The sequence below is a fragment of the Dreissena polymorpha genome, chromosome 7 (assembly GCF_020536995.1).
Source record: "Dreissena polymorpha isolate Duluth1 chromosome 7, UMN_Dpol_1.0, whole genome shotgun sequence".
Lineage (NCBI taxonomy): Eukaryota > Metazoa > Mollusca > Bivalvia > Myida > Dreissenidae > Dreissena > Dreissena polymorpha.
In genome coordinates this window covers 84409580-84436898 of record NC_068361.1, presented here as the reverse complement: position 1 = coordinate 84436898, position 27319 = coordinate 84409580, and the positions used below count along the sequence as shown (strand labels likewise).

Below are 27319 nucleotides of genomic sequence, written 5' to 3'. Positions count from 1 at the left end.
TCTTTGCAGAAGCTCCCCTAATTAATAACATAATTATTATTCATGAGAACTAGGTCATGCTTCCCACACAGGCCATCTCCTGTTCCCTTGTAAATGTTCGGATATCATTAAGGGAAATTCAAATGTAATATATTTTCCAACAAAAATATTGTTATATCAATCTTACCAGACCATGTCTAGCGTTGAAATTTTGGCTATTGCTATAAGGCACACCGATTGTTTATGGGTTTACTTTATTTAACAAAGAATTTGTTAATTTGGAGTGTTAATGGATCATTAATCTTTGCAGGGCTTATTTTCAATCAAACAAACACAGCAATGGCATTCTTTTGTTTTATTTGTTCATGTATCAGAAATACAAACATAAATAGACTGACACAAATGTCAATGAAAGATAGCATATGTTAAGTATTTTTAACAAAAAAATTCAAACATTTTTACTGCTCAACTTGGGATTCACTCTTATAAAGAAAATAATTTGCATATGTCTATTCAGGTTTAAAAGTCAGTAATACAATAAATAATGATACAATAAATCTACAATATATGGTAACCATGAGGTTAAACGCACAAATTTGGACTATATACTTTTGAAAACAGTATGATCATCACCTTTTATAACGTCAAACACATTTTTATAAATTTTATACAATCTTATCACGTGGCTACCAAACAGGCAGCTGTTGCAAAATCAATGGGCTGAAATATCTAAAATGGGATGGCATGATTTGACTTTTATTATGGAAATTTGTTATTATCCAGATTAAAATTTAGGGCACAAATTTAAGCTGGTGAGTAGAGTTTTACACTTCTGTGACAACCTCATCAGCCATAAGTTGTCATGAAATTATTCATTTTTTTTACTACACAATTTTAACTTCCAGTCAGGAAATCTGAAATTCCTTTGTGAGTTCCTAATGTTAAGTTTTCCCATTTCATTATATCAGCTTTGTAAAATTAGTTTAGATAAAAAAGGCGTAACATAAAATAAATATTACATTTGCATGCAAGTGTGTGTATTTCAAAGTTTATAAGGTCCTTTCACACCCAAAGCTTCATTATGTTAGGACCTAGCATTCGTTTCTTATTAACTTTAACCCTTTCCCCTTCAGAAGCAAAGTGAAACTGGCTTTTGCAACCAGCATAAAAACCAGAACCGCCTGCGAGTAACTCGCAGTCTCTGACAACATATTGTGTTACTTCAAAACATGTGATCATTGATTTGTATGACCTAATTGAGAATTATTTCTAACATACAGTTTGCTGAGAATAGTTCTCATTCGTCAACACATCTGTTCAAATGACTGGGCAGCACTACTCTGTGCAGATTATCACATTGCTCCTATTGAGAATAAAAAATTATGTGATATTTTTAGTCCAAATTTTTTAGATTATCAAAAGGGTAAAAACTGACACATTAAATCCCTATTTATTGGTTGCAAACATAAAGAAAAAATCAGATTTGTTAAAAAGACAGTCACAGACTTAAGAGATTTCTCTATCTTAAGACATTCCTTTAATCGTATCTGACAAGTCTTGTGAACATTTAAAAGAAAATAAGTTTCGTAAAAAAAAGACAGTCACAGACTAAATTTCTCATTACTTACGAGCCTTGATTAGATTTAAAAGATCGTCGTAGCCTTAAACAATTTCTTCATTTTGAGACCTTCCTTTAATCATAAGGAGCCTTGTGCATTTGTATGACATGATGTTTTAAACGCGACTCCTAGGACCGAGCCTTCCTGGCAAGTAGTCAACGCTTGCTGCTGTTGTGACCAATGCCGCGCATTGGCATCTTGAAGTTTGCTGCCGCCTGGAACTGGAGCTGGTACGCCAGAGGGTGAATCTTGAACCCGTACAGCCTGCAATCATATGATAAGAGACTTGTCTGAAATGATGGAACAATATGAGCCGCACTCTGGGATAACAGGGCTTAATGCAGGTACATTAAGTGTTGTCCCAAATTAGACTGTGCAGTCTACACAGGCTAATCAGTGACGACAGGTCCCAACTTTGCCTGTGCAGTCTGTAATGACATTACAATATATCAGAGACTTGTCAGCAATGATGGAACAATATGAGCTACGCTCTGGGATAACAGGGCTTAATGCAGGTACATTAAGTGTTGTCCCAGATTAGACTGCGAAGTCTGTAATTACATTACAATATATCAGAGACTTGTCAGCAATGATGGAACAATATGAGCCGCGCTTTGGGATAACGGGTTTTAAACCAGGTACATTAAGTGTTGTCCCAGATTAGACTGTGCAGTCTACACAGGCTAATCAGTGACGACAGGTTTCGCCAAAACTGGATTTTTGCTAATAAGAAACATCCTTTTAAAAGAAAACAACATTACAGTAGACAGTGTCATGCCAGATTAGCCTGTCGAATGCACAGATCAATCTGGGACGACACTTTAAGCACATGCATTAAACCCATTTGTCAGAGAACGGGGCTCATAGTACAGCGTCAATATTCTAGTATCACATACTCAAGTCAATATTCTTATTCAACTTTTTTTTTCTCAATTTTTGAAATAAGTTTGATCATTATGGTCTTTTTGGTGTTCACAGAATTTTTTGGAGTTTTGAGTCTGACTCAGCCCTGAGTTTAAGGAGGAATGTGTGCATATTCCTATAGCTGAAAATTGAGATTGTTTGTGCCTTGACCGACATGTGCAATACTAAGCTCATGGAAACTCAAATCTCAGCTTATGAGGTGGGCAAAAAAATCTAGAATGTCTGTGACACTGGGCCCTTGTCTGCATTTATAGAACAATATAAGCAAGCAACGATATAATGCAGCATTGAAAGCTTGCAATGATAGAACAACACTGTGTGTATCCACTAATCAGTCAATGTATTATAGTTTGCTGATAATAATCTTCAATGCGTGATGAACTCTAGGAGGGCAGTTGGAAAATAAATTGTCTGCAATTAAACTGGCTGAAAATGGATCATGTGCATACGTTATTTAGTATCGTCGGAGGGGCAGAGCGGATCGTCGGAGGGGCAGGGCGGGGCTTCGGAAGGGCAGGGCGGAGCGCCCTGCGATTTACGCCTAGCTGGAGCACTGAACACATACAAGTCAAAACAGAACATTAATATCCACTTCTTTTTGTTCACATGTGATGGATATAATAATTTGTTTAACAGGAGAAACTGATAGACTTCTAATGCTTGTATTGCTTAAAGCACTGGTAAACATCCATCCACAATTTTTATTTCATGTTTGATCATTGTTAAGTCATTTGATTCCTAGTCAGGGATTTCAATTCAAGCAGAATCTTGCTTTTTGATACAAGACTTTTTGATACAAGACTTTTTGATTTTTTTCCCCACTTTTGACCCCTCCATATTATCTGCCTTGCATCATGTTGAAGCATGTTGTTACAATTAAACTAACACAAACAAGAAACCGTCGGAGACGGGTGATGCCTCCCAAAGGTTCTATTTGTCACAATATTGCACTATATATTCAGATAAAAGGAAACGTCTTGAGGGCACAGTAGTTGGGGGGACAAGATTTTTTTTTTGAAAAATTCAAAGGGCCATAACTCTGGAGTCAGTTAATGGAAAATTTCAAAGGGTCATAACTCTGTGAAAAATCATCCGACCAGAACCCGCTGATAATATGCACATCTCTTCTTGGTAGTGAAGCTTCCCATAAAGTTTCATTAAATTCCTGTCATTAGTTGCTGAAAAATAGCCCGGAAAAAAATTGTGCATGGACGGACGCACACGCACGGACAGACTAAGCGGCGAATATATGCTCCCCCTAAAATAAATTTTGGGGGAGCATAAAAATATGCTTTATATTACACAAACTGTGTGTGTGTGATTTTTAAATGGACTATACTAAAATTTATACAAAGCAACAATTTGGAGCAATCAACAAATATATAGAAACAAAATATCAAGACTTAAATATGTTGAACCCTAAAGAATTTCATTTGACCTCCATTTGACTCCTGGTTTTCAAAAGCTATTGAAATCCCTGATAGTTTTCAAACACTGATAGGCATACTCCAGAAGACTTGCTACAACACATAAACAATATTCCATCATATGATCCGGACAAATTCATTTTTAAGGTTGGCTCTATATTTGTCTTCCCCATTTTACTTACCTTGGTACAAACTGATTTGCTGGACGCTTGGGCCTGTACTCTGGATGCACCATAAAGAGCATATGCGGGAAACCTGTGCCAAAATAGGCCCCATCCGTGTGGTGATGACGCGAGGACTTTGGTGTGTACACATCCTGGCATTTTGGACAATAAAGTTTCACCATGGCTTCCCCCGGAACATCAGACAGACCTGGAAAAATGGTCAATATGAGTAATAAAACAAGACATTTATTTATTGATCATTGTCATTGGCTGATGAAAAATATTAAGTAGATGCAGTATGTGTAGTACATGTATAAGAAATCAGACAGAGATAATGAACATCATTATTGGAAAATAAATAAGGTTTTGTTGTTTTAGTACGTTCCATAATTAACCCACAAAAACATCAGCCCCAGATGCTGGATTGATCAATGGACTATTGTTTATTGGCCAGTCAGTAATATAATTCGAGTGCAGATGCAATGACTAACTGAATAACGTTTGCCAATTCTGTTTTATAGCAATTAATAATAACAACGTCAAAATATTTGAATCGTTAATTACAAGCAATTTCAAGTCAACAAGCATTTTGTACACATTTTTCTCTTATTTAGTCATTTCATTCTTATTCATCCATCTTCAAAGACTTTGCTACACTAACCAATCGGATACTTGTTACTAATGTTGTTTTTTTAATGCGTGTAAATATTCATGACGCAAAATATTTTTCTTGGTACCCACCTATGGGCAACATAGGCTGGTTTTCACAGTACACCCTGGGACAGTATCCAAAGTCTCCCTGCTGCCACTTCTCGATCTGCAGAAATGAAATAAGACCTGTGTTTGTGAAACACAATGTCCCCTACTGCGCTTTGAAGCCCCACAGCAGCTACTTTATAGAAAATTGTTAAGTCCAAAGCCCATAACTTCGCAGAAAATCAATGAGCTGGAACGAAACTTACACTTATTCTGTAAGTCATGTAGGGAGACTAACATTTAAACAAGAGCACCGCATAACGGGTGCAAGGCTCGGCTGCGAAAGCTTGTCAGTATTTTTTTTTTTTAGAGGTCACAGTGACCTTGACATTTGACCTAGTGACCAAAAATGGGTGTGGCATGTAGAACTCATCAAGGTGCATCTACATATGAAGTTTCAAAGTTGTAGGTGGAAGCACTTTGATTTTAGAGGCAATGTTAAGGTTTTTGTTTAAGTTTTATATTAGGTCACAGTGACCTTGACCTTTGAACTAGCGACCCAAAAATGGTTGTGGCGTGTAGAACTCATCAAGGTGCAACTACATATGAAGTTTCAAAGTTGTAGGTGGAAGCACTTTGACTTTAGAGCTTATGTTAAAGTTTGATATAAGAGGTCACAGTGACCTTGACCTTGACCCAGTGACCCAAAAATGGGTGTGGCGTGTAGAACTCATCAAGGTGCATCTACATATGAAGTTTCAAAGTTGTAGGTGGAAGCACTTTGATTTTAGAGGCAATGTTAAGGTTTTTGTTAAAGTTTTATATATGAGGTCACAGTGACCTTGACCTTTGACCTAGTGACCCAAAAATGGGTGTGGCATGTAGAACTCATCAAGGTGCAACTACATATAAAGTTTCAAAGTTGTAGGTGGAAGCACTTTGATTTTAGAGCCTATGTTAAAGTTTGATATTAGAGGTCACAGTGACCTTGACTTTTGACCTAGTGACCCAAAAATGGGTGTGGCATGTAGAACTTATCAAGGTGCATCTACATATGAAGTTTCAAAGTTGTACGTGGAAGCACTTTGATTTTAGAGCCAATGTTAAGGTTTAAGCACGACGCCTATGACAATAGCTCGGGTTTTCTCCGAAAACAGACTCGCTAAAAATCAGCTAAATATCTTAACATTTTGTAATATAACCACTGGAAAACAATTATTAAAGAGAAAATTCAAGTCCACTGCCCATAACTTCACCAAAAATCAATGGATCGGAACAAAACTCATGTATGCCTATAAATGGGCGTGTAAACATGAATGAAAAGCTCACCATCTGAGCTATGCCCCTGTTGGTCATGATGTATCTGGCATGTATCAGTCCATACAGCATCTCTGCAGCCTGTTCTATCAGGTCACTCTGATTCGGGTTGTCTTCTAACTCATCATCTGCTCAACAACAACAGAAATTAACACATCCATTGGTTAATTGTAATAATTTCGCGATATATTCTGATTCTTCACGTTCTGTTACTGGCACTGTCTCCACAAGTCTCCACTTAGCTATATACTATAAATGAGCAGTCAAGACATCAAAATAACAAGAGCACCGCCTTGCGGGTGCAGACCGCTCATCTATTTTCTTTTTAAAGTTGAAGGGACTCTCATTTTCAATCACAAAGGAGGGAGGGGTGGAGTGAAGAGGGGTGTATAGTGTGGGGGTGTGGACATTTATAACATTATCTTTCAAAAATGCTGAAAAAAAATGCAAAAAAAAAAAAATCGGGGGGGGGGGGGGGTTTGGGGGGGGGGTATTTGAAACATAAAATAATAAAAAAAAATATTTGTGTTTTTTAACCGTTTAAAAAAAAATAAAATTGGGGGGTGGGCGTGGGTTATAGTGTGAGGGAGCGGTGGTCATTTGGATCTTAAAAAAACAACAAACAAACAAACAATTCGCGGGGGGGGGGGGGGGGGGGGAGGGGGTTCGGTGGGGGGGGGGGGATTCTTGGTTCAAACATAAAATAATAAAAATAAATATTTGTGTTTTTTATACGTTTAAAAAAAAAATGGGGGGATGGGGGTGGGGGTATAGTGTGAGGGTGTGGTGGTCATTTGTGAGATGATCTTAGGGGGGGGGGATTCGGGGGGGGGGGGAGGGGGGAGGGCACGGGGGATGGTTTGGGTGGAGTCTATTGTGGTATGTCAGGTAAGAGTAGTTTTGTCAAAGTATCAATCAAATCTAATCATAAATAAAGAAGTTTTGGCAAAATGGCAATTTTAGCAAAATTTAATAATTTGACCTTGAGAGGTCATTCAAAGGTCAAGGTAAAATTCAACTTGCCAGGTACAGTAACCTCATGATAGCATGAAAGTATTTGAAGTTTGAAAGCAATAGCCTTGATACTGTAGAAGTAAAGTAGATCGAAACACAAAATTTAACCATATTTTCAAAGTTACTCACTCAAAAAAGGGCCATAATTCCGTAAAAATTACAACCAGAGTTATGCAACTTGTCCTTTTACTGTACCCTTATGATAGTTTGCGAGTGTTCCAAGTATGGAAGCAATATCTATGATACTTTAGGGGTAAAGTGGACCAAAACACAAAACTTAACCAAATTTTCAATTTTCTAAGTATAAAGGGCCCATAATTCCGTCCAAATGCCAGTCAGAGTTACATAACTTTGCCTGCACAGTCCCCTTATGATAGATAATAAGTGTTGCAAGTATGAAAGCAATAGCTTGGATACTGTAGGAATAAAGTGGATCTAAACACAAAACTTAACCAAATTTTCAATTTTATAAGTATAAAAAGGGCACAAAATTCTGTCAAAATGCCAGTCAGAGTTACATTACTTTGCCTGCACAGTCCCCTTATGATACTTAGTAAGTGTTGCAAGTATGAAAGCAATAGCTTTGATACTTAAGGAATAAAATGGACCTAAACACAAAACTTAACCAAAATTTTCAATTTTCTAAGTATAAAAAGGGCACATAATTCTGTCAAAATGCACGCCAGAGTTATCTAACTTTGCCTGCCCAGTCCCCTCATGATAGTTAGTAAGTGTACCAAGTTTGAATGCAATAGCTTCAAAATTAACCAGTACATGACCTGTAGCTTTGTGCGGATTTCAAAGAGACTGAGAGCTAGAATACACATGAGCCTGGCTCTAGAAAATCTTCCCTTAACCCTTTGCATGCTGGGAAATTTGTCTTCTGCTAAAATGGCGTCTGCTGAATTTCTAAAATTAGCATTTTCTTCAATTTTTTTCAAATAATACTATCAGAATAGCAAAGAGTTTGGATCCTCATGAGACGCCACGTTCTGTGGCGTCTCGTCTGGATCTAATTGCAAAGGCCTTCAAAATTCGGTTTCAGCACTGAAAGGATTAAAGTGCCATCCCATATGAGTCTGTGAAGTCTGCACAGGCAAATCAGGGATGAATTTAAGAGTTTTATAGACTTTTGTTGTTTTACGTTAGTCTCTTCGTAGCGAAAATCCACTTAACGCAGAAAGGGGGGGGAGGGGGGGAGGGCACGGGGGATGGTTTGGGTGGAGTCTATTGTGGTATGTCAGGTAAGAGTAGTTTTGTCAAAGTATCAATCAAATCTAATCATAAATAAAGAAGTTTTGGCAAAATGGCAATTTTAGCAAAATTTAATAATTTGACCTTGAGAGTCAAGGTCATTCAAAGGTCAAGGTAAAATTCAACTTGCCAGGTACAGTAACCTCATGATAGCATGAAAGTATTTGAAGTTTGAAAGCAATAGCCTTGATACTGTAGAAGTAAAGTAGATCGAAACACAAAATTTAACCATATTTTCAAAGTTACTCACTCAAAAAAGGGCCATAATTCCGTAAAAATTACAACCAGAGTTATGCAACTTGTCCTTTTACTGTACCCTTATGATAGTTTGCGAGTGTTCCAAGTATGAAAGCAATATCTATGATACTTTAGGGGTAAAGTGGACCAAAACACAAAACTTAACCAAATTTTCAATTTTCTAAGTATAAAGGGCCCATAATTCCGTCCAAATGCCAGTCAGAGTTACATAACTTTGCCTGCACAGTCCCCTTATGATAGATAATAAGTGTTGCAAGTATGAAAGCAATAGCTTGGATACTGTAGGAATAAAGTGGATCTAAACACAAAACTTAACCAAATTTTCAATTTTATACGTATAAAAAGGGCACAAAATTCTGTCAAAATGCCAGTCAGAGTTACATTACTTTGCCTGCACAGTCCCCTTATGATACTTAGTAAGTGTTGCAAGTATGAAAGCAATAGCTTTGATACTTAAGGAATAAAATGGACCTAAACACAAAACTTAACCAAAATTTTCAATTTTCTAAGTATAAAAAGGGCACATAATTCTGTCAAAATGCACGCCAGAGTTATCTAACTTTGCCTGCCCAGTCCCCTCATGATAGTTAGTAAGTGTACCAAGTTTGAATGCAATAGCTTCAAAATTAAATAGTACATGACCTGTAGCTTTGTGCGGATTTCAAAGAGACTGAGAGCTAGAATACACATGAGCCTGGCTCTAGAAAATCTTCCCTTAACCCTTTGCATGCTGGGAAATTTGTCTTCTGCTAAAATGGCGTCTGCTGAATTTCTAAAATTAGCATTTTCTTCAATTTTTTTCAAATAATACTATCAGAATAGCAAAGAGTTTGGATCCTCATGAGACGCCACGTTCTGTGGCGTCTCGTCTGGATCTAATTGCAAAGGCCTTCAAAATTCGGTTTCAGCACTGAAAGGATTAAAGTGCCATCCCATATGAGTCTGTGAAGTCTGCACAGGCAAATCAGGGATGAATTTAAGAGTTTTATAGACTTTTGTTGTTTTACGTTAGTCTCTTCGTAGCGAAAATCCACTTAACGCAGAAAGTGTCCTCCTAGAGTAGCCTGTGCTGACTGCAAAGGCTAATCTGGATGACACTTCAAACACAAGCATTAAGCCCAGTTTTCGCAGAACGTGACTTAAATGTCTGTAGTAGAGCCAGATGAGAGCCCGTACCTGGTTCTAGATCCAGGATCATATCAAGCGCTTGCCGGTAATGTGGCACCTGCTCATTGAGACCCGTCAGGTTGAACTTGTCTTGAATGTAGTCCTCGTCCACCTGGTGACATTTACAGTCATCATAATTAAAACAAGCAAATTCGTTGAATTCAAACCCCCCTCCAAATGAAGTTTGTTTATGGATGGATTCAAATCCCTTGATATATAGTATAAACCTAAAACAAGGGCTGTTTGTAAAACATGCATGCCCCCCATATGGGCTGTCCATTGTAGTGGCAGCCATTGTGTGAATACGATTTTTGTCACTGTGACCTTGACCTTTGACCTAGTGACCTGAAAATCAATAGGGGTCATCTGCGGGTCACGATCAATGTACCTATGAAGTGTCATGATCCTAGGCAAAAGCGTTCTTGAGTTATCATCTGAAAATCATTTTACTATTTCGGGTCACCGTGACCTTGACCTTTGACCTTGTGACCTCAAAATCAATAGGGGTCATCTGCAAGTCATGATCAATCTACCTATGAAGTTTCATGATCCTAGGCATATGCGTTCTTGAGTTATCATCCGAAAACCATTTTACTATTTCGGGTCACCGTGACCTTTGACCTAGTGACCTCAAAATCAATAGAGGTCATCTGCGAGTCATGATCAATCTACCCATGAAGTTTCATGATCCTAGGCGTATGCGTTCTTGAGTTATCATCCGGAAACCATTTTACTATTTCGGGTCACCGTGACCTTGACCTTTGACCTAGTGACCTCAAAATCAATAGGGGTCATCTGCAAGTCATGATCAATCTACCCATGAAGTTTCATGATCCTAGGCGTATGCGTTCTTGAGTTATCATTCAAAAACCATTTCAATATTTCTGGTCACCGTGACCTTGAACTTTGACCTAGTGACCTCAAAATCAATAGGGGTCATCTGCGAGTCATGATCAATGTACCTATGAAGTTTCATGATCCTAGGCCCAAGCGTTCTTGAGTTATCGTCTGACAACCACCTGACGGACGGACCGACCGACCGACAGACCGACCGGCATGAGCAAAGCAATATACCCCTTCTTCTTCGAAGGGGGGCATAAAAATATATAAGTGTAGGGTAATTTTTTGCTTGATAGCATTGTTTATAATACATCAATATCATATGATCATTAGCATAATTGTACGGAGTTTTCCTGCTCTTCAAAATAAGCCATAAAAGGGATCCCAAGGGTGATTTATTCCTGTGTTGTGTAAAATGCACTATTGCACTTGCAAACTAAATCACATATCAAGTAGTCCAAATGAAACATTGCCATGTATAAATTGTGATCATGACAACATTTTGTATAGCAACATTAAATATTATGTGAAGAACATGCATAAGTCACATGTATGCCTATTTTCTTTCTTCAAAATAATAGTGTTAATGCCAAAGCAAACAGTAGGTATTTAGTACTTCATGTCACAATGTTATTGTGAATCTAATATGCTGCCCATAGCACAGCATAACATTGCCACAAGGCAAAAAATATCCCTATTGGACCAGACTCCTTTTCCAACAAGAGCTGTCAGAGGACAGCGCGCTCGACTATTCGAGTGCTTGACAGTATAACGTAAGCCATCATGGGAAAATTGTTCAATAATTTATTAGACGATCTTTCAAAAATAAAAAAAGAGTGCCAAACTGTCACAAGATACGCCCGTTTGAAGGTTTTGGACACCATGCTAAATGCTTGAAATGCACTAAGTGACCTAGTGGCCTAAATTTTAACCCAGAATGACCCATATTTGAACTTGACCAAGATGTCCTTTAGACACAACTACTGACCATATTTGGTGAAGATCGGATGAAAACTACTTCAATTAGAGAGCGGACACCATGCTAAATCCTTGAAATGCACTTAGTGACCCCGTGACCTAGTTTTTGACCCAGCATGACCCATATTCGAACATGACCTAGCTCTTGTCTAGATACAATATCTGACCAAATTTGGTGAAGATCGGATGAAAACTACTTCAATGAGAGAGCGGACACCATGCTCAATGCCTGAAATGCACTAAGTGACCTCGTGACCTAGTTTTTGATCCGGCATGACCCATATTTGAACTCGACCTAGATATCATTTAGACACAAATTCTGACCAACTTTGGTGAAGATCGAATGAAAACTACTTCAATGAGACAGCGGACACCATGCTAAATCCTTGAAATGCACTAAGTGACCCCATGACCTAGTTTTTGACCCGGCATGACCCATATTCGAACTTGACCAAGATATTGTCTAGATACAACTTCTGACCAAGTTTGGTGAAGATGGGATGAAAACTATTTGAATTAGAGAGCGATCACTGCTGTGGACGGCGCCCGCCCACCGCCCGCCAAGGGTGAAACTATAATACGTCCCGTTTTTAAAAACGGGCGTATAAAAAGCAAACATGTTTTTATTCATTTAAATATCAGCTATATATACTTAAGCTATCAATTACATAGGACTTAAAATATGCATCAAAACATGCAGTGAATATGTTCCATGTCATGTACTTGTATATTGCTATTGTTTGTCAACTCACATAGGGATACAACATTAAACAAAGTAAAATGCACTAATTGACCCTTTGACCTAGTTTTTGACCCAGCATGACCCATATTCGGACTTGACCTAGATATCAACTAGATGCAACTACTGACCAAGTTTGGTGAAGATCGGATAAATACAATTTGAATTAGAGTCCGGACAAAGTGGCGCCGTTGAAAATGCACTAATTGACCCTATGACCTAGTTTTTGACCCGGCATGACCCATATTCGAACTTGGCCTATATATCAACTAGATGCAACTGCTGACCAAGTTTGGTGAAGATCGGATGAATACAATTTGAAATAGAGTCCGGACAAAGTGGCCCCTTTGAAAATGCACTTATTGACCCTATGACCTAGTTTTTGACCCGGCATGACCCATATTCGAACTTGGCCTAGATATCAACTAGATGCAACTGCTGACCAAGTTTGGTGAAGATCGGATGAATACAATTTGAATTAGAGTCCGGACAAAGTGATGCCTTCCGCCCGCCGCCCGCCCGCCCGCCAAGGGGTTTCACATAATACGTCCCGTATTTTATACGGGCGTATACAAAGGAAAAAACAAATTAATTTTTTTGGGGAGGGGGCGGGGGGGGGGGGGGGGGTGAGAGAGGGTATAATGTGGGGTGTGGTCATTTATTAGACGATTTTTCAAAAATAAAAAAAGGAAAAAAACAAATTTTGGTGGGGTGGGGGGGGGGGGGGTGAGAGGGGGGTATAATGTGGGGTGGTGTAATTTATTAGATGATGTTAAAAAAAAGTTTTTTTGGGGGGGAGGTTGCGGTTGTAGGGGGGTGAAAGGGGGGTATAATGTGGGGTGGGGTAATTTATTAGATGATGTTTAAAAAAAAAATGGGGGGGGGGGGGAGTTTGGGGGGGGGGTTCTGGGTAGGGGCGTGGGGTATTGTTTGGGTGGAATCCATTGTGGTATCCAGGTAAGAATTGTTTTGTCAAAGTAATAATAAAATGTGATCATAAATAAAGAAGTTATGGCAATTTAAGCAAAATGTTCATTTTTCTAAGTGTAAAAGGGGCCATAATTATGTCAAAATGCTTGAAACAGTGGTCTGCTCTTGTTTATAGGTTGGGGTCATGTTGGTAAACAAGTATGCAAAATATAAAAGCAATATGTCAAAGGATATAGGAAATATTTGGGGTAGTACGCAAAGTTAAACATAGATTTATCAATAATATGCATATTCTAAGTATAAAAGGGGCAATAATTCTGTCAAAATGCTTGATACAGTTGTATGCTCTTGTTTATAGGTTGGGGTCATGATGGTAAACAAGTATGCAAAATATGAAAGCAATACATGTATGTCAAGGGACATTGAAAATATTTGGGGTAGTACGCAAACTTTAACATTTGCTGCATATTCTAAGTGTTAAAGGGGCCATAATTATGACAAAATGCTTGATAGAGTTGTCTGCTCTTGTTTATAGGTTGGGGTCATGTTGGTAAACAAGTATGCAAAATATAAAAGCAATATGTCAAAGGATATAGGAAATATTTGGGGTAGTACGCACAGTTTAACATAGATTTATCAATAATATGCATAATTATTCTAAGTTTAAAAGGGGCAATAATTCTGTCAAAATGCTTGATACAGTTGTATGCTCTTGTTTATAGGTTGGGGTCATGATGGTAAACAAGTATGCAAAATATGAAAGCAATATGTCATGGGACATTGAAAATACTTTGGGTAGTACGCAAACTTTAACATTTGCTGCATATTCTTAGTGGAAAAGGGGCCATAATTACATGTATGACAAAATGCTTGATAGAGTTGTCTGCTCTTGTTTATAGGTTGGGGTCATGTTGGTAAACAAGTATGCAAAATATGAAAGCAATATGTCAAGGGACTATGAAAACAATTGGGGTAGTACGAAAACTTTAACATTTGCACGCTAACGGAAACGGCACGGAAACGCCGACGCCGGGGTGAGTAGGATAGCTCCACTATATATATTTCATATATAATAGTCAGCTAAAAATGGTTAGGAAAACCAATCACATAATTTTTTCAATATACTGTATTGCACAATGTGTGTACTTGCCTCACAGAAAAACTCGTTACCACGGAGACCACAAAACCAGGAAATCCATGAGACTTCTTCAGAACTGCTCATTTTCAGAACAGGATGACCTATGGAAGAGCAGAAGAAATACAATTACGTTTCAACTTTCAGTTAGTAAATACCTTTGTTTTACATTACAATTCAGGTTTACACTAGGAAGGTCTCTGGATCATTTAGTTGGCTTTTGGTGTTAAAAGTCATATGCAGTCTGCGAAATAAGCGCACGTCTGGCGGCCAGGGCCTGTAAATTATAGCTCGGGCCTATTAAAATTACCATATCGTACGCCCGTCGGGCCAGTAGAAATGCTGTGTATTAATATTGTATACATTTTTAGGTATGATAAACGTCATTATTTTGTGAGTACTTAGCGAAGATTTCCGAAAAAACTTCGTTCAAGTTCGCCTAAAATACGAGATTTAAACGCGTTCCGATCGGTCCATACATTCAACGGTTATTATCGAGTCGTAATCCAGGTCATGTGGTGAACAAATTAGACTGGTCATTTACTATTGGCACACGTCATGTTGATATGTTTACTGCTGAAGTAAACCAACCAACGTCCACGGCTTGCATTGCCGGAATAAACATCGTTTTATTTTGTAACCTTGTGTGTGTGTGTACATGAATTTCCAAAGTTGTAAGTCCCTCAGCGCTGAAGGCTGCATTATGTGAGGACTAGTTTCGAACCTTTAATTAAATCAAAGATAAGTCTGCTTAAATATGTAGCTGGAGCGAAGCGTGGCAAGAAACTGCCCACTACTGATCGTAAGTCAGCAAATGACTATGAAAAATCACGGAAACGTACATGTATACATGTTATTCCAATTTAATTTCAATTTCATAATTCTAAGTAAGTTTTTACACAAGAAAAACATAACATTTATTAAAGAAAAACAATACGGTTCGTATGAATATTCAGGAGCGAAACGGCTCAATCGGTAGGTTGCAAGCGGGTTAGTTATTAAGTCGTGTAAGTGTATGCGTTTTACTTTTCACATTGTTATTATTTTACGTTGTATGCGTTTGCGACTTTGACTTTTGAAGTGACGTTTTTCATTTGTTAAGTTTTATATTTTGTTGTTTTTCAATTTTAATTAAATTTTCAGGAATTATCAGATATGTGTTGAATTATTCTTGGTCCAAATTTCAACACAAGCCTTTTAAAAATAAGGGAGCTATATTGAAATAATTAAGTGATGCGTTAGAAAAGTCTCCAAGTGTATGCTTTCACTTGTTAAGTAAACTTCTGGAAAATAATTAGGTTGCTTGTTTTACATGATATGGTTTCTGACCAAGAGGATTTCCAGGATGACAGTGATGATGAGATGAACGAAGAAGTTGTTTATCACATGTTAAAGAGTTATAATTAAAAAAGAAAATACCTTGTTATATCGTGTTGTAATTGGTTTTGCAATAGGCTTTACAGTTAACATACCCTGGATAAAATTTTACTTTTTAATAGATTATCTGAAAGATGAAACCCATAAGCAGGGTGTATATTTTTAACAAATTTACTTCGGGCTAGTAATTTTGCTGCTGGGCTTCTTGTCTTCACCATTCCAGTAGTCCGAATGGTTAGTGGATAAAATAAACTATCGTGAAGACTGCATATGGGTGCTTTTTTCCAGCATATATTTAATTATCCTGGTTTGCATCACACTGTTAGTGTTTAGGCAGTTGTTTGTTCCAGCCTTGCACTTACATTTCTTACATTTTACTCCAAAATTAGCAAACATTTTGCGTAAGCGTGTAGATACAACTATATCGCAACAATTCAAGCAATGTTGAGAGCGCATTCATCAGGGCTCGACAAATCCACTCACCCGCTTGTAATTATGAGTAGAAATCGGCTCCAGACGAGTGAATATTACGACAGTGCCAGGTTTTTTTTACCTTATATAACAGATGCCAAATATCGGCGTCTTTCCCCACCAAACTAGGCAGTTTTTTCCCTTTTCTGGACCAAAAAATTCCCCCCTAAAAAATTCTGGCGACTAATTTTTGCAAATGGCGATTTTAAAAAAATCCACATTTTTTTCTGCTTAATATTTCCTTCCAATGACATAAGACGTGCTGTTTACCAGCCGCTTTACGGCAGTCGTTATGCAATCGATTTCCGTGATGTAAGCGAAACTGCTGAAATCAATGGAGCATGCGACTGTCACAAAGTGGCATGCAATTGGTGATAATTGTGATTATTTGGGGCGTTGTTACAAGTTATCTTAATTGGTCGGCAGTTTTATAGCTTCAGAGATAAGACAACATTGAAATATACAGACTTTGCCCTTAAATGTGAAGTGTTTGTCACAGTGTTCGAAGCCGATTCAAGACCGTTACATTGACAACCATGACAATCAAAAAGGTAAGTATCGATTGTTTTTAGAAAAATCAGTGTAATTATAGAAAATAATTAAACATATATTGATTCTATTTAAACTGTGACATATTTCTGTTTTACTCATCAAAATGGCAAGTTCAGAATGTATAATGACTTAGAAAGTGAACATTAGATTCTGATAATTTATTATGAGACTCATTCAAACATGCAAATGTTCCCCCGCTAACATTCACCAGCTAGCAAACAAAACCCAAACAAAGACAGTTGTTAAACAGAATTTCACTTCCTTCAATATGATTTCCAACACAAAATCTATGGTGTGTGAACTCTTTACATCCTCAAAACTAAATCGATTTGACATTTGATATACACAAATGATTATTTTATTTGACTGTTGTGTTATGAGCTCTATGTAGTAGGTCATATGCTAGCAGACATTTATATTATTTATCTCCATGTACTACGCATTAATTGATGATTATTAGTATTATATTAATACTATATTTCCCTTTTTGTACTTTCAGATAACCAGTAAGCTGCTGAAGCACCCAAGCTGTGGCAACATATTCAGGCTGCTAAGAAGTAGTCAATCAACAAGACTTACAACTGATTGAACGTGCCTTTATTTTATAAACAATGTTAAATGTGTTGTTATTATTAATAATACTGTAATTAAATCAATTCCTTTAACATACTGTAAAATGCTCAGTTTTTGTTTGTATTATAACAACATGATCTTCATTGCCCAAATGTAGCCCCAGTGTGGCGACAACTTTTAAAATTTGGCGAAAGTAAGTGGCGACAACTTTTTAAAGCCCAGAGGGAACCCTGAATATCTCAATTTTATTTCAATTTAATATTGTCAAACATAATAAATTATGAAACAAGAAATGTGTTTGTCATAAACACTATGTCCCCTTCTGCGCCGCTTTGACTTTTTTTTTGTTGACCTTTGACCTTGAAGGATGACCTTGACCTTCCACCACTCAAAATGTGCAGCTCCATGAGATACACATGCATGCCAAATATGAAGTTGCTATCTTCAATATTGCAAAAGTTATGGCAAATGTTAAAGTTTGACCAAACCAACAGACAGGACAAAAACAATATGTCCACCACATAGTGGTGTGTGACATAAAAAGCATTGAATATAGTGCAAACATGTACAAATGTATGATGAGAGAGTAAGTAAACAGTTCCCCCTAAAAGGGAAACGCTGTGAAAATTCCCAAGAGAGGGCCCTGAGCCATAGTCAGTCCCTGTCAAGAAGATCTCAGTCTGTCACAGTCAGCCATAGTCAATCCCAGTAAAGATGGTCTATGAAGAAAATAACACTCTTTTTTTCTTTTTAACCAATTTAGCAGTCAAAGTAAGACTCTTAACATTTTCCCCCATTAAGGAAAATAACGCGCACAATTTTTCTCCAAAAGTGGACAATCGCGTGTAAAATTTCCCCCACATAAGGGCTAAAGGCACCATTCCCTCACAACCCAAAAAAAACCCTGAGTGCTCGTCCTGCACGGCGAGTGGCATTTCTTGCCGAAAAGAAAAAAAATCAAGTTTTAACACATCTTTACCAAACAAAACAACGTTTAATCGGCGATCAAAAATAAAAGGATGTTGATTATTGCACACTGCGCTAAAATTAGTCCTGTTCCCGTTATGCTTCCGAATTTTAATGCTTACGCGACATTAACAAATTCTAGCGTCAAATAAACAGTGCTTTATCCTTTGTTTCAATAAAAAGCGCGGCGTGAAAATTATGCAGAAATGCAGAACATCGCATGGAAAGTGTGGGTGTATTTTGTGTTGTATAAAAACATGACCATCACGTCAGGCGATTTACGCGTGTTCAGTGGAAAAAAAACGCCTGATTGGATGTTACAGTACAGCCAAAGCGGCACAAACATAATCCGCGGCTACGCCACGGCCAGATTATTAGTCCGCGGCGGCTGAATCGTGTGTTCACGCGGCGTATCGCCGTGGCACTCGGCATCGATCCGCGCAACGACGCCGAGTCTGTATTAACCTCGCGTGCTTTCGCGGAGTAAATCCGCTGCATACGTACGCGGCGCATACGTACGCGGCGGATCGAGTGAAAAGATATCCACCTACATGTACATACATGTATGTGTAGCGTAGAATTAATTACGCGCAACTGTTTATGTTTCGTTCGATTATCATTATTATATTTGTAATCCGAAACACACTTCAGAATTTTAATGCTAACGCGTCCTTTGGCAAACTCTAGCGTCAAATAAACAGTGCTAAAATATCCTTTGTTTCATAAAAAGCGCGCGAAAATTATGCAGACATGTAGAACGTCGTTTGGATAGTTTGGGTGTATTTTGTGTTGTATAAATACATGAACATCACGTCAGGCGTAAATCGCGTGTTCAGTGGAGAAAAAAAACGCCCCGATTAGACGTTATTTCATCATCTCTATAAATAGTAACAAATGCCCAAATGTATTTGATACTTAAGGAAATATCGAGAATGTTTGTGTATCGTAAATATTTACCAGCATTTGCTTTAAAACTGGAATATACGGGATTATCAGGTAATTAGTAGCGATATTAACTGTATAATATGAACAAAATAAAACGTGTTTATATACGCATATTCAAACAATAGTTGTAATAAGCTGATAATTAACAAAACTACAAATACGTCGTCACCGTCTTGATTATTGATGTGGCTTCAAACTGCTAATTTTCTCAGCTAAAATATAATAGCGGAATCAACATGCAATTAATTTATAAATCCACCATATGCTGGAGCCTTGACCACTTGTATGTGCGAAAACATAATTACGTGCCCTTGTTTATGTGTGAAATACATACGCTACGGGCGGGAAACAAACTTAATAATTGGCCAGACACATTAACTATGCTTACATGTATATGCTAATACAATCCGCGCACAATAAATTTATTATGATTTTAATTATTATTATAATTGTTTTTTCAAATTTTGTTAACTTCATGTAACTAATAATTAAAAAAAAAAAAATTTCATGATCGCATCGACTCGGCATCATGTCGCGGACCGCGGCATGCCTCGGCGGACAGATGCGAAGTTTCGCGGCGAAATGCGACTTGCCGCCGCATACTGACGCGGCTTCAACGACTGACGCGGCATCGACTCGTTTCGCCTTGCCGCCGCGGATCGCGAAATACGTTTGTTCCGCTTTGGCTGTACTGTATTTCATCACATCTTTAAATAGTAACAAATGCCAAAATTTATTTTATACTTAAGAAAAATGGCGAATGTTTGTGTTTCTTGAAATTCTTGAGCACTTTTATAGTAAATATTTACCAGATATTTATCAATAGAAAATCACAATAATACATATAAGTTACTGATTTATTGCATTTTTTCAATAAATTGCAGGGCAAGAACATATTTCAGCTGGGCAAGTGAAAATTCTTAGCTACTCGCCCTGTAGCTAAAGAAACTTCAGCGTACAGTTTATATAGTATTGACATACCTGTACGCTGAAGCCAACCCCGTATCGAAAGTCAACCAGAGTCGTAACATATTAATGTCACGCTATGAATAAAAAAAAGCTCATTTTCTTGGATACATTTCTACATATATTGGTGAATGAATATAAATTACTGCATCAGGTAATATTGAAAGGTTCAAATGTTTCAAATGCATCTTACAATAGATGAAAATAACTCTCATCAGTCTGAAATTCACAATTTTGACGCCATTGTCGCTTTGTCACGTGACGAGTTTTCATTTGGATACTTTCGGATCGACCTTGACATTTTTTGCTGAAATTGTAAACATTACTTTCGTTTTCTGAAATCTCTTATATGTGATTAACAACTTACATCTGGTGGATTATAAGACTGATTTCAGTGTGAATCAGGTAGTTAAAAATAATATTTACCCTGAGTTTGTATTTACACTACAATTTGTTTACAAAACAAGCCAGAATAATCTAAAATACCGGGAAATGTCATTCTGAATTTGAAAACACTTGAGCACATGGTATGTTACTAAAAATAGAAATAACATCATATGACCGCGAAATCTCGGGAGATTTGCATTTCAAGAAAGTCTGTCACATGGCTGTTTTTCTCGATATGTAAGAGCAGAATAGATAAATTTTAAATGTTTAAGATAGTATTTTGTGAAAGAATATATCAGTTAAATGTGAAAAATGTCAATCTTTCCGATCAAGTGGTTGATTTGGGGAGTTATGGTCGTTTCGTCCCACTACCAGTTCGAGCCACTGATATTACTGTTGAAAACGGGTAGCGTTTCGTCCCACTGATAATATATAGCCGGGTAGGTGTGAATAATACCGTATAGGTGTGAATGAAAACGGGAAACTTTTGCACCTGTGATGGTCACATCTGTGCCATGTAAAAACAACATAGTTTAATTTCAAGATTATTTATTCAGGTTAAATGTTTTCTGCATGTGATTTTTCAAAATTGAAGATTGAATTTAAATATAATAAATTTAATTAAATGTATTTCAGTCAAAGATTTATTTTAAAGTTGTCATATATATTATATATAGTACATTAACAATATTGATATGGAATACATAAATAAAATAAAACATCACGCCACAAGATATATTTCACATTTTGTACACATATATACACACAATAAAACAGCCTCTTAGCAAATACAGTACACTACACGTTGTTTTTTTAAAATCAGATTTCACAAGATTTCTTAAAAAAAAATACACAAATAAATACATATTCACAAGCAATAAAAACAGCCTTTTATACACATAGCACAAATATATACAAACAATGTAACAGAGCCTCTTATACACAACAAGATTTTTTCCAGTTGTTTTTCTTCAGACCTCGTTTTCGTCGTGAACCTGGTCATGGGATGTATCAGGTCCCAGACCTGCAATGCGACTACATGCCCGTAGAAGCTGGGTAGTCGTTGTCTTATGGTCCTCATACTGCTCCCATATGAGGAAGAGATTCCCATGGACTTCTTGGTATTTCTTCCGATGCACGCGTGTCAGGGCGTGCTCAGACACTAGGCGGATCGGCATATCCACCTTATCTGCCTCACGGCGTAACAGGGGGACGAGCAAGTAGAACCCTAGGTCGGCACGCCCTGCCTGAGTGTTGATCCTGCGATGCCACCCTGAAAGAAAGAAATATGTTTTGTACTATGATACAATGTTATATATACACACATATATAGTATATACTATTTTTTTTTATTTAATTAAAAAATTATAAATTGCTATGTTATTATATTTTCAAAATAAAAATAATACCTTCAACGTCGTTGTTGGTTTTCACTGTCTGACAATACACACTCCAATTTGCTGGAGTCCACATTGATCCTCTGACCCACATTCTTTCCAGGTACAGGACTACATTTAGAAGAGGACCGCTGACCTAAAATAATTATTTATTGTTATAAGCTAGTAACAACATTCGTACGTCATGTAATATATTGTTGCTGTTATTATTATTATTTAATATGTTTAATTAATTTAATTTATTTATTTTAATTTATAATAAAAATTAATTATTATGATTTTTTTTGTGAATTGTTATTGGGATTACTTAAACGATAATATTTTTAATAATAATAAACACAAATGTATATACCTCTTAAGCCTGCATCTTCAACTGTTTGAAGGCAGGAACGATGTGTTCGCACGGCAAATACGGCACTGCCAGTATGAGCGACTACCTTTACTGCACTAGAAACAACCAAGACAATAAGTATTAACATTATATATATTACAAGTAATCATTCATAATAATTGATAGTGATACTAGTATTCTAATGTACAATGATATTTTCATGTAAAATGGTACTCTCATTTAAAATGGTATTCTCATTATTACAATTATATTTTAGAAGCAAAAGTGAACATTTACTTAGTATGATTGCTTATTATGTACATACCTTTGCGGTGTACGAGTGGCCGTCGCTGCTGACCAGCTTCCTCCCTCCTCCTTTTGTGCCGCTGGTCACAACATCATATGTGATGGGTCCGTCCTCAGGTATTACAGCATCCAGAGGACGTTCCCGAACGGAATCGTCTAGCGGCAGGTTGGGTTGCTCAATCTCCGGATTGGAGATGTTGAATGTTCTGTCTTCAACTTCGTCGGAACGAGACTCCACCGAGAGTTCGGACATTATAGAAATGTCATTAGCCTCTGGTATCTCCGGTACCTCTAGTGTAAAATCCATTGGAACCTTCACCTCGGGTGTAACATCCATTGGAACTGGTCGGCTACACTCCCAACACTTCCATTCTACGAAGACTTCCCCTTTCATCATTTTCCTATACTGCCGTAAACTGACAACAGTCTCACACGACAGATGTTGCCATCTTTCACATTCGTCGCTCTGTCATCTTGGCCGACATTCCGCTCACAATACACGCACGGGTATTCTTCTGCCATTACTGGTTTTGTGAATGCGATGAACAACGCACTTATTATATACTATGTGTTCAACAGACCTTATTTACTCTTTCAGTGTTCATTACACAGTTTGTACAATCCACGCGGCAAATTAAAGATAGTTAATAAGTTTACTAATTGACCTTGAGGCCTGGGTCGCTAATTAATTGTTTGCACTTCGCTAATATAACAGTTTTATGCCTTTAGCGGCACATGCCGCTAATTGATAGTTTGCGGGTTGCTAGTAAAACATAAGCTTTTCTAAAAGTAAATGACCAACATTTTATTATTTCTTTATTGAAAATAACTTGTATTATTGTTCTATCATGCTTTCTTCTTATTTTTAAATGTAATATATATATATATATATATATATATATATATATATATATATATATATATATATATACACAGGGGTGTGATTGAGGCAAAGTCAGATGGGAGGAAAATTCTGTTGACTGATTTTGACAACTTTTTGAACTTCATAACAATATTTCTTTATAAAAACCTGTTAAACTTCACATTAATCATACTGAGGATGCAAAGTAAACAGTTAAGTATTTATTGTGATCAATAGCAGTATTTTTTCAATGTATTGAATGGCAGTTAATAGACTAAATATAAACAAACCCACTTGACTGTTCTTCTGGTGTTAATGATGTATTAACTAAGTTAAATTAATATATTTAATTTGTTTACCTTTCAATATCTTGCATTTCACATCTTCACTCAGTTCAAAGCTATTTCAGTTAACTGAACAGCGTGACAAACATAATAAAGCAGAATATGCATATGAATCTGATTATACACAGACCCACAGACATATAAAAATCAAATCATGTTTGTCTATTTTCATGTTCGAACGATACTCTCTAAATTGTTTTACTTCGCGAGTAGACTACACTCCAATTTGCAAACACTGGTTTCCGTGACACAAATTCAGTGGGCACATTTCTTAACAAAATATGTTTTGCTTGTATCTAAAACGTAGTCTTTTTTTTTACAAACACATTTCATTATTCCTATCAGACTAGGTGATGTCAGTCGTTTATTCGATTGCTATTTGTTATTTCAATAATCTTAATTTTCTCTTCACAACGGCGCCATTTGCAAACAAATCACAGAGCGCATTTTAAGAACACGATTTTAATTGGAAGATTGGGAAACGACAGCCAATTATACGGCTCGTTTTAAAAATGCTTAGGCAGAATCTACCAGTGTAAAATGCGGAGAGATTTCGCGGGCCGCGGATATTTCGGGCCGCGTATATAATACGTCCGCGGAATCGGTGGTAGCCCCTCTCCCCCACATTTTTTAAAACGAATTTACGCAAATCTCAGAAGTGACATCCGGGACAACCCGATCCGCGGAAATCCGCGGAAAAATCACACCCCTTATATATATATATATATACATGATGCATTAAATAAAACACTTCATGTTTTATATTTATTGGACATAATGCACATGCATAATCGGCAAAACATGATTTTGGCAAAAAAAATATATCATAAATACATCTACACGGATGAATCAGGTTTTTTTTTTGGGTTGTGGGGGAAGGGGCCTATAGCCCTTATGTGGGGAAAATTTTACGCGGGATTTTCCACTTTGGGGAAAAATTGTGCGCGTGGGAATTTTCGCGGCGTTCCCCTTTTTGGGGGATTTGTTTACTTACTCTCTCATTATTCAGGGCTCGCGCTGTCGTTTGCCACTTGAGCCATTTGCGAAAATATTGAGAATTTGGCTCAAGAAAAATCTGATTTGCGAAAATGCTTAAATCTCGTAAAATTTCATTAAAAACAGCCGCCATTTTAGCCCGAAACTGGTTTTCTATATTTTTCTCTTTGTTTCAATGAAAGTATTCGCAATTTGAACAGTGAACAAAAACCGGTCTGCACCTGTATTGAGACATCGCTTGACCTTATTATTATTATAGTGCACATGGTAGCTGGCCAATCAAAACTGAGCTCGCTTACACATGAAATGACGTTGAATGAAACATAAAAATGGGTTGAGCTTTGAATACACAGTTAATATTGTCGTCTGCAAATAAAATAGCGACCGGTCGCAAATGTCGTATTATAAGATTAAAAATGAAAATAAGCGTGACAATAAATAAATTATTTCCAAGCTGACTATCGATCTAAATTAAAGAGTGTTAATTAAATAATTAGTTCTATGTCGTTGATGTTAAAACTTTCTGCCGATTTTCGATTGAAATGAAAAGGTGATAATTAATTAATTTGATCGTTTTACTCACACACTATGCAAACTAACAGCGGCGTATTTTAATCAAAGGAAAACGTGAAAAACACGCGCGGTTTAATTGCAATTAAAGTTTAATTAAAGGTTGTTAGTATCCCCAGTGTCTACAGTTGATTGTGAACGAGGGTTCAGTAGGCAGAATGTAATCAAAACTGATTTAAGAAATTGTTTGACTGTAAAAAATTTGGAACATCTCATGAAAATCTCAATTGAAGGAAAAGACTGCAAAGATGTTGACTTTAAAGTGATCTTCAAACTGTGGGCTGGTAAAAAACAGCGCTGAATAATCATGAAATAATAATGATACATGACATGACTTTGTTCTCTGTATATAGCAGGATTTGTTTGCAATGCATTTTGTGAATGAAATGTATGCTTATATTTTACATGCCATTCATCATGTTGTTAAAAAATGTGTTGTATGAAAATATCTCTATTACTATGAAAATTGTGATGTGATGTATATTATAATATTTGACATGTGCTTGTTGTCATTAAAAGAAATATGAACAATCTATAGTATACAATATATATATTGTTATTTGAAACAAACTAAAACTGGTTGGCAATAGGCCCAAAACACACCAAAACGCACCACAGACAATCACAAAAAATTTTCGGGGCGGGGGGGCTCAAAGATATTTTGGGCCAGCGCTAGCCCTGTTATTACAATACATTTGTACATGTTTGCACTATATTCATTGTTGTTTTCATAACTATTACGTTTTGCAAGATTAAATTGAAATAGAATTGAGAAATTATAAATATTATAATCATGAGACACATCTTTCTATAAAAAAAATAAAAAAAAAAAATTATTTTTTTTTTTTTAGGGGGAATTTTTGGTTCTGAAAGGGGAAAAAACCAGCCTAGTTTGGTGGGGGAAGATGCCGATATTCGGCGTCTGTTATATAAGGTAAAAAAACCCTGGATGAATGTAAATAACTGAAACTACACAAAAATGGTAAAATAAACAAGAAAATATTATTATAAATGTTAACACTATTTTAATTTGCTACATCAATATACACCCCATTATGATTCTCACCTATACTGTATTATTCATACCATCCTGGCTATTATTCACAACATCCTGGCTATATCTTATCAGTGGGACGAAACGACCAATCCCTCCCTACACAAATATCAGTGGCTCCAACTGGTTGTGGGACGAAACGACCATCACCCGATTTGGGCCAATAACTGTATTTAAAAGATGTTTTGGACCGGTCTTTGTTAACTGTCAACTTTTCGGAAATTTCTGGTTGACTTTCCTAATGGGGTTGGTCCATAACTATAAAGTCGCGCCTGTCAAAAATCATAAAAAGTGACATTTAAAGTTATGGTAGCCAGAACTAATCGCCCTGCAGGGCAAGTTGATTTTTTTTTTTTCGAGCCCTGTTACTGCAGATTTGCGTTCAACAGTTTATATTGGTTTCTTATTTCTCCTTGAATAATGGTTACTGAGGTTACAGAATAACAGTTAACATGTAAGAGAACCTAGGTCCAACGTTGCAGTTAGTTGATGGCCTTTGCATGTTTTGGAAGTCAGAAAAGTGGTAAAAAAAGTGCGCTGTGTCTGTTTATTGTTACCGTATTACCGATGTGATAACTTTATAATCAGCTTTAAAAATGTGCACAAGTGTGGCATTAAAGGCAGCCTATTCATTTTTAATCACTTATACTAAATAAGTGTTGAATAATGAATTATTTCATAAGAAAACAAAAAGCTTAGGCACTTACTTTTAACCGGAAATACAGGTAAATGCGCATGCGCATGTGCAGACCTATTACAGCTTTTCGTATTCGTACAATTC

The 27319-nt window shown here is 36.8% G+C and overlaps 3 protein-coding genes across 6 annotated transcripts in view; all 3 read right to left on the bottom strand.

Moving 5' to 3' along the window:
- Window positions 1-27319, bottom strand: part of LOC127837734 (ecotropic viral integration site 5 ortholog-like) — a 310389-nt gene that overhangs the window by 109329 nt on the left and 173741 nt on the right. The window lies entirely within an intron of this gene.
- LOC127837743 (casein kinase II subunit beta) lies at window positions 320-27319 on the bottom strand. Its single transcript, XM_052365060.1, has 7 exons — window positions 27246-27319; window positions 14457-14545; window positions 9829-9931; window positions 6139-6254; window positions 4855-4930; window positions 4132-4321; window positions 320-1862 (listed from the first exon to the last, which is right to left on the bottom strand). The coding sequence occupies exons 2-7, from the start codon at window positions 14526-14528 to the stop codon at window positions 1754-1756; spliced, it is 666 nt and encodes a 221-aa protein (XP_052221020.1). The 5' UTR covers window positions 14529-14545; window positions 27246-27319; the 3' UTR covers window positions 320-1753.
- Window positions 21385-23489, bottom strand: LOC127837744 (uncharacterized). The gene is made up of 4 exons (XM_052365061.1): window positions 22732-23489; window positions 22428-22522; window positions 22088-22211; window positions 21385-21951 (listed from the first exon to the last, which is right to left on the bottom strand). The coding sequence occupies exons 1-2, from the start codon at window positions 23107-23109 to the stop codon at window positions 22445-22447; spliced, it is 456 nt and encodes a 151-aa protein (XP_052221021.1). The 5' UTR covers window positions 23110-23489; the 3' UTR covers window positions 21385-21951; window positions 22088-22211; window positions 22428-22444.